The 13,185-nt window shown below is 38.5% G+C and overlaps 1 protein-coding gene across 3 annotated transcripts in view; it reads left to right on the forward strand.

Moving 5' to 3' along the window:
* Positions 1-13,185, forward strand: part of Rapgef6 (Rap guanine nucleotide exchange factor (GEF) 6) — a 147,888-nt gene that overhangs the window by 70,737 nt on the left and 63,966 nt on the right. For all 3 annotated transcript variants that reach the window (XM_013033804.1, XM_013033807.1, XM_013033806.1), the window contains exons 8-11: positions 7,064-7,241; positions 9,803-9,939; positions 11,860-12,018; positions 12,592-12,744. In XM_013033804.1, the coding sequence (XP_012889258.1) occupies positions 7,064-7,241; positions 9,803-9,939; positions 11,860-12,018; positions 12,592-12,744 (627 nt within the window). The remainder of the gene's footprint in view (positions 1-7,063; positions 7,242-9,802; positions 9,940-11,859; positions 12,019-12,591; positions 12,745-13,185) is intronic.

Below are 13,185 nucleotides of genomic sequence, written 5' to 3' on the forward strand. Positions count from 1 at the left end.
TTTTTTTGCTCAAAGCTAGTGCTCTACCACTTGAACTATAGCTCCACTTGCAGCTTCCCCCCCCCCCTTTTTTTGATGGTTAACTGGAGATGAGAGTCTCAGGGACTTTTCTGCCCAAAAGGCTTCAAACCATGATCTTTGGATTTCTGCCTACTGAGTAGCTAGGGTTATAGACGTGAGCCACCAATACCTGGATTAATAATCACTTTTAGTAAAATAAAGGATGAATGACCATATTAACACCATATTATCACTGCTTTAGCATTATGAGTGAATTAACTTTGCATTCTAAATGGCAGTGGCTGTAAGGTCACTTACTTTGTCTGGCAGTTGAGGTTAATATATTCTAGCCCACCCTAAAAGACATATTTTATAATATGTTTTACTGTGAACTGGAGAACAGAGTGTATATAACTGCAACAGTGAGGAGTCATCTCTGAAGCAACTCACTTACATGAGTATCTATAGATTGCCTGCTAGTTTTGTTTGGAGGTCTTTCATTGCAGAATGGTATGTGTTTTTCTAGCTCAACTGCATATTCTACATGCAATAACCAGACACCTGTAATGTACCATTGGCCCTCTTCCCTCAGTCATCACATCACCAAGCTATCTTAAGTTCTGCCTCCTAAATGCTTAATTTTGTTTTAACATTTATTTATAATAAAATTTACTGTGTTTAATATGGCCTACATCAGATGTAGAACATTTCCATTACTCAGAAAGTACTCTATGCCTCTTTGGAGTTATTCTCTTCTGATCCCTACCTACCACCCTCTAACTACCAATGGTTTTTCTATCTTTACTTTCCAGAAGATCATAATAAATAGGATCCCTATAGCTTTTTTATGATCAGGCATTAAAATGTATTAATTAACCAGTAAGATAAGTTAATGAATTTAGAAGAACAGATAAAAGGTCTATAGAAGTACTGTAATTTTGGAACCAAAATAGGAAACCAGAGATGAAAGGAGAAAATTGTGGAAGTGCTGACATCAAAATGCAAAAACATCTTTTAAGATCTACCTTATTTATGGATACGTTATGTAATATCACTGGAGTAAATTGTGTGTGGAAGGCTTGTTTCCAACCAGATCCTCAGGACTAGCAGGGAAGAGTTAAGTATCAGTTCTAGATCCTTGGTATTTCCTTACCGTCAAGCTACCTTGAGGAGCACCTGTTAAAGCTATGAACACACCCTGTAGTTACAGCTGTACATTGATGATATCTAATCCAGTGTTACTTGAGTTTTCTGATTATGTGTATTTCATTATTGAAGATGGTTCAGATGAGAGCCTGTAATAGTATAAGCAAAGCAATTTCAAATTATAAAAATATTTTTAATTTGGAGATTTAGAAGAGAGATATCTTAATAGTAACTCTTAGCAAGAAAATTACTTAGATTATTTTATATATTCAGCTCTACATACACATCACCTGAGTTTTCATGTTTTTGTAATTTAAAAACAAAAGTGTGGTATACCTCATACTTGTAATCCCCTTTAATCAGAAGGTAGAGATCAGGGTTCACCATTGGATGCAGATCTGGGGAAATAAGGGACTTCATCTCAATAAATAAGCCAAACAGTGGTGGTGTGCACCTGACATCCTACATGGGAGGCAGAGATCAGGAGGATCATCTTCGGTGGCTATCCTGGGCAAAAGGGCAAAATTGTGAGACCCTATCCAAAAAATAACCAAAGCAGCAAGGGCTAGCAATGTGGCTCAAGTGATGAAGCACGCGCAAGGCCCTCTCCCAACCCTAGTACTGCCAAGAAAATAATTTCTAATAGAACTCAGAGAAACTTCAATTATTTATCACAGTCAGAAAAAAATGCTAGTAATGCTTTCAGTTTGACTATGTTTAAGCAGATTAGCTTAAAATGTAGTTGAAAGTGTGCATTAAGATGTTAGAATGTTCTTGGATAGAATATTTTATGCATCTTCCAAGAGTACTCAAGAGAATAAGGAGTGCTTCTTTCTAAATTCCTTTTTCTATTTCAGTCTTGTCTAAGCTGGAAAATTGTGAAATACTGACTCTTAAACAGAAGCATTTGTCTTTTCATTAACTCATTCTTACATAGCCCAAGGCATGCATTCATCTACCCTCTTGTTTTTCGTTTGTATATTGGATAAAAGCGAATTCCTAATACTCCTGTGTTGTAGCATGATTTCCTAACTATAAGTTATGCCAGAACTCAGGTGCCACATCTCTACTGTCATGACCTATTGTCACCTCAGCTAGCCTTGCCCCACCAAATGTTCTTCTACCTGTCTTTAACATTTCTTTTAAGAATATTATCTTGGTTTTAGTCATACTCTGTTACCTTTTTTAAAATTACCATTTCTTAAAATTCTCGCTTGAAATAATTTGCAAGAATATTGTGGCTTTATTTAATCCTCTCTTTAAACATACTTAGTATCACCATTACCTAACTTGTACTCTTGCAAGTTTGAAGCCTTTCACCTCTCACCACAATCTGTAATCTATTCCCCTACTTAGACTCTAGGATCTGACAAAATGGACATGCCCTTCTTTTAGCACATGTGCTTTGTCCTAGCTTGTGTGAGTCATGTACTTCTCCCTATGGTTCACCTTAACGATACTTTAATTTATCTCTATATACTCTTCCAACAGAAAATGAGTGCCCTTCCTCTACCCCATTGGAACCCCACAGCAATTTTTCTGGAGCTCATACTACTTTCCCACTGTGGGGCGTCTCTTTTCATGACTTTTCTAAACTTGACATTTGGCATCATCAGAGTAAATTTATGAACATCAGAATTTGTGTCTTACTCATAACTCTTTATCTTCTGCTGAGTAAAGCCCAGTGAAACATTGAAAGTGTGAGGTTCTGGTTTTTTACGTGCCCTAAATTTAAAACAAAGTTTTGAAAGTTTATATAACTCTTAATCCTAGCTTGTAGTTCCTCTCATTCTTGCTTCTTTTATATCTAGAGGCCCATAGAGAGAAGATATCTTCTGATGGTTTATTTGGGAAAAGACTAGCTCATCAGAAAATCACCTCAGGCTGATTGCCTCACTAAATTATATTTACATGATCACAGGTACACATAAAACAGGAGTGAAAAAATATGATTAATATTTGTCTTATCTACCAATATGCTCCCCTCCTCCCTTATTTATCGGTCTTTCTGATGACCTACTGTATTCTAAGACAAAGCAGTTGGAAGACCAGGACTCAACTTGCTGCATACTTATGGAACACTTCACCAATATGCTTAACTTGGAGCCCTGATAGTATCAGTATCATTCTAAATGTAGTATATGGGCTGTGAATGAGCACAAAATATGGAGTATATTTTAACTCACATTTTTTGTACTACTCTTGCTATTTTCACATGAGGCCCTAAGATTTCTGTTACTAGTCCTAGCTATGGGGAGGCTGAGGTCAGGAGGATTTGGATTCAAGAGTAGTCCAAGAAGAAAAAGTCTTTGATACTTCTTCTCAGTTGTTGGTAGTAGTATGTGCCTGTCATTCTAGCTGTATGGAGACTGAGATCTGGAAGATTGCAGCTCTGCTGGGGCAGAAAAGTCTGAGACTTCATCCCGGTGAAAAGAAGTTGGGTATGATGTTGCATGCCTTTCATCCAGGCTTGGCTAAGGAAGTCAAAAATAGTTCATGGTCCAGGCATGTACCTAGGAAGGAAGAAAAACCCTTTATCTTAAAAAAAAAAATAGCACTGAAAAAATAGCACTCGTAGAGTATCTGTCTAGCAAGTGTGAGGTCTTTGAGTTGAAACTCTAGAACCTTTTTTGGCTTTTTTTCCCCCCCTCTCAACTTGAGTTTAGTTTGTTTGTATTGTCCTTAATTCAAGTTTACTTTTTTTTTTTTTTTTGGCCGTGAGGCTTGAATCTAGGCTTGGGTGCTGTCCCTGCACTCTTCAGCTCAAGGCAAGCACTGTACTGCTTGAGCCACAGCGATCTTCTGGTTTTCTAGTGGTTTTTGGAAATAAGAGTTTCAAGGACTTGCCTGCCCGGGCTGGCTTTGAACTGCGATCCTCAGATCTCAGCCACCTGAGTAGCTAGGATTACAGGCGTGGGCCACCAGCATCCAGCTTAGTTTACTCATACTTTATACTTTCTTTCTGAAGTTTATTCCTTTTTTTCTTTATAAGAGCATACCAGCTAGTATGAGATAGAATTGCCTTTCTGTATGACCCTAATTTAGGATATTGTCACAATGTATAGCTTTTAAAAAGTAGAAATTTATTTTTCACAGTTTTGAAAACAGTGACATCCAAAATCAAGGTGTTAGTAGACTTTCTATCTATACCACTGATAGTCCCGTTCGCCTGTGCTTTTGTGGTAGAATAAGCTCCCTGTGGCCTCATTTATCTGGTACTAATGGCCCTCTTCGTAAGTGTTCTCATGACCTAATTACTTTCTTCATGGCTTGAGGCCCTCCTACAGGCCTCACCTCCTAATACCTTGGGGACTAAGATTCTAGTATAAGAACTTTAGGGGGCCTGGGCATGTATTTCAGGGAAGAGTGGTAGCCTAGCATGTGCCTGATCCTGGTTGTTAATCTACAGCACCTTGGGAGGAGGGAGGAAATAAACAACAACAACAAAAGTAAGGTGAAATAGACATCCAGACTACAGTAGATTGGTGAAAGTCATCTTGTCTAATTTTAAAGCTCTCAACTTGGGTATTTAGTCTTGATTGTTAACCAGCTACTACTTAAAGCTATGGAGAAATCTAAAGAAAGCACAAATCATAGTCCTATAAAGCAAAACAGCTCTGCTATCACAGCCCTAACTTGAATTAACAAAAGCCAAAGGGATAATTTATTGACTCTCAGAGAAAGCAGAAGCGGCTCTGGCTGCAGAGAATCTTAATGCTTACTGGGGCCTCTGCCTGTCTGTCTCTTTCTGGTCCTTTGGCTCCCTGTGGCTTTCGTGGTTTTCCTCCCTCTCCTTCTGTGATACTCTGTCAGAGATGCCTTTTGCTACATATCCTATGCCTTTTGTTTTTGTTCCTGCATGCTTGTATTGCTTTGTTACTATGTCTATCTCTTTTCCTGATTGCTGTTTGTTCTATTATCTCCAACCATCAATAGGCATTTCTATACTGCTGTAGATTCTCTTCCCTACTCTGATTGATTGTCTTCCAAGTCTGTGGCCAAAAAGGAAAGGATGTTCTAGTTTAGCTCCACTCAGAGGAACCATCCCTTTCTGCCTTAGGTTACCTTACTAGGTAACAGGGTTCTGTTTCCCACTGGAATCTCTGGGTTGCAGATGAGAGGAACACATTCCCCAAAAGAAAATAGAGCCTCTTCTGGACAGACAAAATAGTAAATGTTAAAATCAGGAGATGAGACAAAATATTTGGAAGAACCTTCTACAGCCCTCATTGATACTTTGAGTATCTTGGAATTTCTGTGTGTTAACTCAGTTTTTTTTTCTGTAACTGCTTTTAATACTCATTTCTTTTCATTTATGAGTAATAATTAGAAATACTATCTAATAAGCTACTTTTAAGAATTTTGTTTTCACTGGATGATGGTGACTCATGCCTATAATCCTAACTACTCAGGAGGCTGAGATCTGAGTCAAGCTTTGAAGCCAGTCTAGGCAGGAACATCTCTTATCTCCAGTTAACCACCAGAAAAACCAGAAGTGGTGCTCAAGATAGTAGAGTGCTAGCCAGACAGCAGCAAGGCCCTGAGTTCAAGCCCCATGACTGACAAAAACAAATTCTAAAAGACATCATTATTTTCTGTGAATTAAATTTCAACTCAGTTTTAACATATTCGCTAGCTCTTTTAAAGATATCTAACACTAATATATTTCCAACTTTGTAGTTGTTAAGTATAAGTTCATTTTAAAATTACTTAGTATATCGTTGGATCCAATTATAAGGGATGGGAAGGGAAGTTTTTGTTTTGTTTCATAGTGGTGATGATTTTGCTTTATTTTTGATTACCTTTAATTGTACAAAGAAATTGCCATTCACCAAACTGGATATTGATCAATATCCTAGACCTCTGTGATAGGTCTGCTTTAGTATATATCTGCTTTAGTATATAAATATTTCCAAACTTTCATTCTCAATTTAATTGGGTAGCCTATTCTCTTAAACTTTATTTATCATTTTTGTGTGTGTTTTTGTTTGCCAGGCCACAAACTCACATACTTGAGTTCAAGACCTGAATGCTGTCACTTCGATTTTTTGTTGTTGTTGAAGGATGGCACTCTGCTAGGGCCACAGCTCCATTTCCAGCTATTATGCCTTATCTTTCTTATACTTCATGTTTTAGAGTGCTTTGTAGTTTTGAGAAAGTACAACTTTGTTCCCAGCTTTGTTGGGAAATTTATTAACATATTTAATAATATTTGAATCTCCTGGAAATTTTATATTTATTGGCTCAGATTTACCACCTAGATATCACACTACGGAAAGATAAGCCTGTATTTGGGACAGAGAGAGACCTTATATAAGTAAACATTTTCTGTTGTTGCTGTTGTTCTGATGCTAGGACTTTAACTCAGATCCTTGAGCTTTCACTTGGCTTTTTCACTCAAGACTGCTGTTTAGCGGGCGCCGGTGGCTCACGCCTGTAATCCTAGTTACTCAGGAGGCTGAGATCTGAGGATCACAGTGCAAAACCAGCCCAGGCAGGAAAGTCTGTGAGACTCTTATCTCCAATAAACCACCAGAAAACCGGAAGTGGCACTGTGGCTTAAGCGGTAGAGCACTCATCTTGAGCTGAAGAGCTCAGGGACAGCGCCCAGGCCCAGAGTTCAAGCCCCATGAACGACCAAAAAAACAACAACAAAAAAAACTGCTCGCTTTTTTACTAGTTAATTGTAGATACAAGTCTCACATAGTTTTCTGTCCCATCTGACTTAGAACCATGATCTTCTGATCTCAGCCTTCTGAGTATCTAGAATTACAAGTATGAGCCACCAGTGCCCAATGTAGTTTCCTTCATCATGAAGCATACATTGTCACCTAATCTCTACGATACTTAGTAAGCAGGGTCATTTTTGTTAATTCCAGACTGTAACATAATAAATGATTGAGATTTCTTTCTGTAGGCTACAGAGAGTGAGGTAGGAGACGTAGATTTAACACGTCTTCCAGAGGGACCTGTTGATTCTGAGGATGAAGAAGAGGAGGAGGAAGAGATTGACCAAACAGATCCATTGCAGGGGCGAGATCTTGTTCGAGAATGTCTTGAGAAGGAACCTGCAGATAAAACTGATGATGACATTGGTAAGATACATGCCAGTTTATTTAAGAATGTGCAAAAACTAGTTACCTATTGCAGCTTAACTAATAATACAAAAAAAAATTCAGTGACATGAACTAGCATGTATTTATTATTTCATGGTTTTTGTGGGTCAGGAGTTAAAGTGCATCTTAGTTGGGTAATTCTGGCTCAGTATCCTAAGTCAGAATGTCCACAGGGGCTGTAGTCATCTGAGTCTTAACTGGATCAAGTTGAGTATCTATGTCCAAGAAAGCAACTCTGAGGCTCAGTAAAGAACCTCAATTCTTTGTCAGTTGGGTCTTAACCATAGCCTGCTTACTACTTAAAGCATGGGGCAGTAGAATCCCCTCCCCCACAAACCAATTAATCCAAGAGATAATAGGGCTGAGGCTACATGTCTTTTATGATTTGGCTTCATAAATGACTTATCTTCATTTCTGCCAGACTCATCACACCAAGCAACTGATACACTATTAGGAAGAGGACTGTATAAGAATGTAAATACCAGGAGTGTGGGATGTTGAGAACTGCCATAAAGGCTGTCTGCCAGTTGATAAAAACATTTTTCTTTTATTTTTTAAATTAAGTAGTTGTATAACGCAATTTGAATTCCACAAGTCAGATTATGAGGACAATGCATCTTGATCAATCCCTAAAACCTAAACTTTGATTGCATCGAACTGATTTTCTTCTTTGCCATAAGATACTTTATTGTTGTTGTTGTTATGCATTGGTACTGAGGCTTGAACTCAGAGCCTGTGTTCTTGCTCAGCTTTTTGCTCACAGTTGACCCTTTACCACCTGAGCCATACTTCCAGTCTATCATTTTGTTGGTTAATTGGAACTGGAGTCTCATGGACTTTTCTGCATAGGTTGGCTTCAAACCATGATCCTTCATGTCTTAGCCTCCTCAGTAACTAGAATTACAGGGCAAGCCACTGGTGCCTAGCTCCGCAAGGTACTTTTTAAAGCATAGCAAACTATGTTCAGTGTGTATGATTTTGAAGATTTTTCCAAACATTTGTAGGTTTCTAATCTGAAAGATAGGTATCTATCTAAAATGTTGTTACAGGGGCTGGGAAGGTGGCTCAGTGGTAGAGTGCTTGCCTTGCATGCATGAGGCCCTGGGTTCAATTCCTCAGCACCACATAAACAAAAAGAAAAAAGCTGGAAGTGGCGCTGTGGCTCAAGTGGTAGAGCACTAGGCTTGAGCTGAAGAGCTGAGGGACAGCGTCCAGGCCCAGAGTTCAGGCCCCACAACCGGACCTCCCCCCCCCCAAAAAAAAATGTTGTTACAGTCTCTTGTGTAATGTATTACAGAACTAGTTACTATACTTTGATTGGAAAATTGAATGCTAAAGATACTTTTTTTCTCCCTCCCATCTGATTTATTTTCTGAGACAATGTCTGTATAGCCCAATCTGGCCTGGAACTTGGGATTCTCTTGCCTCAGATGCTGGGATTTTAGGCCTGCCTCACTCCTTCCAGCAGAGAAGAGCAGTTTACCTGATAAATTATATACTAGCTGTTTTCACAGTTTTTATAAAAGTTTTGTGGTATATAGCATCATTATCATATACCATTGAATGGATTAAGGAACTCATGTTCCTTAACTAATAAATATTAAATGCTGTTATGAAGTTGCTTTGATAGATCTTGAGCTCAGATTCACATTTGTTAGTCCCTAATTTAATTACTTGGCATTTATTAATACTGTTGAAAAGAAGAAAAAAACTATAAACTCATTAAGTGATATCAATTATCCTGGTTACTCAGGAGGCTGTTTGGGAGACTCTTATCTCCATTTAACCACCAGAAAAACTGGAAATGGAGTTGTGGCTCAAGTTGTAGTCTTGAGCACAAAAGATCAGGGATAGCATACTGGCCCAGAGCAAGCCCCAGAACCAGCACAAAAAGAAATACAAATAAAAAGGACCCTTTCATTAATCTAGTAAAGAGCTTCCCTAATCTGAAGCTTACAAATTAAACTCTCCAGCATTATCTGAACCCATGTAGTTTCCTGATTTTCTCCAAGGGCTGTAAATTCTGTTTTCGTGTGTGTGTCTGTGTGTGTGTGTGTCTGTGTGTGTGTCTGTGTGTGTGTGTGTGTGTCTGTCTGTCTGTCTGTGTGTCTGTCTGTCTGTGTGTGTGTCTGTCTGTCTGTGTGCTAAAAACTGATTTCTGTTTACTTAATAGTAATTGTGTCTTGGTTTCTTTTTTGTGTGTGTGGGGGGGGTGGGGGGTCCGGTTGTGGGCCTGAACTCTGGGCCTGGGCGCTGTCCCTCAGCTCTTCAGCTCAAGGCTAGCGCTCTACCACTTGAGCCACAGCACCACTTCCGGCTTTTTTCTTTTTGCTTATGTGGTGCTGAGGAATCGAACCCAGGCCCCAAGCAAGCAAGGCAAGCGCTCTACCACTGAGCCAACTTCCCAGCCCCAGTGTCTCGGTTTCTTTAGCAACATAAATTTCATAAGTTGATTAGAAAACTCGGTATTGTGAATTTTGTTGTATGTATAAGGTATTCTCTTTGATGGTCTTCATTCTAGAATTTCTACTTTTCTATAGAGCAATTGCTTGAGTTTATGCACCAGCTCCCTGCTTTTGCAAACATGACCATGTCTGTGAGGAGAGAGCTATGCTCAGTGATGATCTTCGAAGTGGTGGAGCAGGCTGGAGCTGTTATTCTTGAAGATGGGCAAGAGGTAAGTTAGCAAATAAACATCATAGGTTATTGTGATCAATATCAACTGTTTACTAATTTTACTTTTAGGAGAATTAATTTCCATAAACTTGTATAAATCCTGGGCTTTTGTATTTTAAACTATTTCAAGTACATAGCAAGTTTGAGGTAGTTATAATGTATTTCCTAGCAGTGTACTTTATGGAGCACGCTGAACCACCTTTTTGTTTCTCAAATTAAGTTATAAGATTTTTTTAAAACAGTGCTTAATTATTATTCTATTTGCATTTATATTGTTGGTGTTTAAAATGTTTAGGAGGCCAGGCACTGGTGGTCACACCTGTAATCCTCAGAAGGCTCAGATCTGAAGATTGCAATTCAAAGACAGCCCAGGCAGAAAAGTCTGTGAGACTTTTTTTTTTTTTTTTTTGGTTGTGGGGCCTGAACTCTGGGCTGGGCGCTGTCCCTGAGCTCTTCAGCTCAAGGCTAGCACTCTACCATGTGAGCCACAGCGCCACTTCTGGCTTTTTCTGTATATGTGGTGCTGAGGAATTGAACCCAGGGCCTCATGCATGCAGGGCAAGCACTCTACCACTGACCCACCTTCCCAGCCAGTCTGAGAGACTTTTATCTCCAATTAATCACAGAAAAAGCCAGAAGTGGCACTATGGCTCAAGTGGTAGAGCGCTAACCTTGAGCATAAAGGAACTCAGGACAGTCCCCAAGCCCAGAGGTCAAGCAACAGGACCTGCTCCCTAAAGAATGTTTAGTAGTTGGTTTCCATCCTTTTTCTCATTTTATATGATAGAATTTTTTTTTAAAGAAACAAAGGAAGAATATTGTTGCCAGTGTCTCCTAGTAAAATGCTTACGTTGAAGCATTTTTCTGGCAATTGTGTTTAAAACTGCTCAGATGGTGGCTTATAGATGGAGAAAGACCTTCATGGGGTTGAAAGTATTAGGCTACTAGGTAGTGGTGGCTATTTTTGTTATAAAATTAGTAAGGATTAATGCAGAGATGTTAGTGAACACTATCATTTACTACTAATAGGAATATAAACTGGTATGGCATTTCTGGAGTCATTTAGAAATCCTTAATGTGGCACCAAAGTATTCATTCTCTAACCTTTTGTTCTAGTTAAAATTTCTCTTCTGAGGACCTAATATAAAACTTACTTAGAGCCCAGTGCCAGTGCTAGCTACTCAGGAGGCTGAGGTATGAGGATTATGGTTCAAAGCCAGCCAGGGCAAGAAAGTCTATGAGATTCTTATGTCCAATAAACCACCAGAAAAACTGGAAGTGGTGCTGTGGCTCAAGTGGTAGAGCGCTAGCCTTGAGCTGAAGAGTTGAGGGACAGCGCCCAGGCTGAGTTCAAATCCCATGACTGACCAAAAACAAAAAAACTTAGTTATGTCAAAACATGTTCCCTTCAGTATGTTTATAATAGAAACCACTGGGCCTACCAAAATGTAACCAAAAAAAACTAACATTTTTTTTTGCTTGCTTGCCTACTTGCCTGCCGGTTCTGGTGCTTGAACTCAGGGCCTGGGTGCTGTCTCTGAGCTGCTTTTTTTGCTCAAGGCTAGCACTCTTATCACTTGAGCCACAGCTCTACTTCCAGCTTTTGGAGATGAGTTATGGATTTTTCTGCCTAGGCAGCTTCCTTAGTATCTAGGATTTATGAGTGTGAACCACCAGTGCCCAGCATAACAAAATTATTATATAGCCCAAAAATTATACTATTTGTCCTCAGAGACCTTGATCAGTAATGAAAGTCCTTGATTTCCTTTGATGACTAAAAATAAACTATAATGGTTTGCAGAGATATGGAATACAATGTTAGTGGCAAATTAATACTATAATCATATCTTATTTTTAAATGATGCACATTGTGCTTTTTGCTAGACTCTGGTTCAAACTTAACATTCGTTTTTCCCTATAGCTGGATTCATGGTATGTTATTTTAAACGGCACTGTAGAAATCAGTCATCCAGATGGAAAAGTTGAAAATCTCTTTATGGGAAATAGTTTTGGAATTACTCCCACTCTGGATAAGCAGTACATGCATGGAATTGTCAGGACTAAAGTAGATGACTGTCAGGTAAGCTGCTTTTTTGGTCAGATAGTCTTTTTTTTTTTAGATTTAAAAATGGCAGAAACTGTTTTTACTTTGAAACAGGAAAATATTTGGGAATTAGGAGTTTCAATAAATTATAATTAATAAAGCAAACTAGATTTTATGTCTGTTTCAAGCTTTTGTGGAATTAAGCAAACTGAAATTTTAAGAGACTGTATCAAATAAATGCTGTTTTAATTTTGGAATTCAGATATTAGCAAGCTCAGAATCTTTTTAGTTTTGAAAAAGGAAAGAAATAGGAACTTCTGAGTTTTTTCTGACTTAGTCCTGCTTCGTGTTTTCTACGCATAGTGTCTATTTTGAGGGAAGTAGATGTTCACTTCTCTTTTTAAAAGAGCAGAATTCAGATGGATTTGACTTCTTATGACTCTTTGTGTATAAATTGTTTTACCTTGAGTTTTGTGTTAAAGATTGAAAGAATTGAAAGAAAAAGAACTGATGCCACTTGGTTTCTTGCCTTTGTGCTCTGCCTTGGTGCGCAGTGATATATTTTTGTACTATAGATTCCTTAATTGTCCCCATATTGTTCTTGGACAGTTTGTCTGCATAGCTCAGCAGGATTATTGGAGAATTTTAAATCATGTGGAGAAAAATACCCATAAAGTTGAAGAAGAGGGAGAAATTGTTATGGTGCATGAACACCGTGAACTAGACAGAAGTGGGACCAGGAAAGGACACATTGTAATCAAGGTGGGTGTTTTTTCTTATTTTTCTAGACATTCATAAACTTAAGAGTTTTCATGTTGCTTTAGAAAGGCTTTTTTAAAGTGGGGGAGGAGAGAAAGTAATAGAAGGTTAATCTGATCAAACTGTGATTCATATGTGTATTAAATATGGTATTTATAACCCCCTTGTACAATTACTATACACTAGTTTTTAAAGACTTTGAACCACTTTTAAATAATGTAATAATATTAGCATACTGTAATTTAAATAAATATCTTGGCTCTTTTGCCTTTCTCTAAGCTTTTCTCTCATCTTTACTATGAAAGATATGTGCTTGTTGCCAGATTTATTTATTTTTTTATTTTTGGGTCTGGTCGTGGGGCCTGAACTCTGGGCCTGGGCGCTGTCCCTCAGCTCTTCAGCTCACGGCTAGTGCTCTACCACTTGAGCCACAGCGCCACTTCC

This window comes from Dipodomys ordii, unplaced genomic scaffold (genome assembly GCF_000151885.1).
Source record: "Dipodomys ordii isolate 6190 unplaced genomic scaffold, Dord_2.0 Scaffold177, whole genome shotgun sequence".
Classification (NCBI taxonomy): Eukaryota; Metazoa; Chordata; class Mammalia; order Rodentia; family Heteromyidae; genus Dipodomys; species Dipodomys ordii.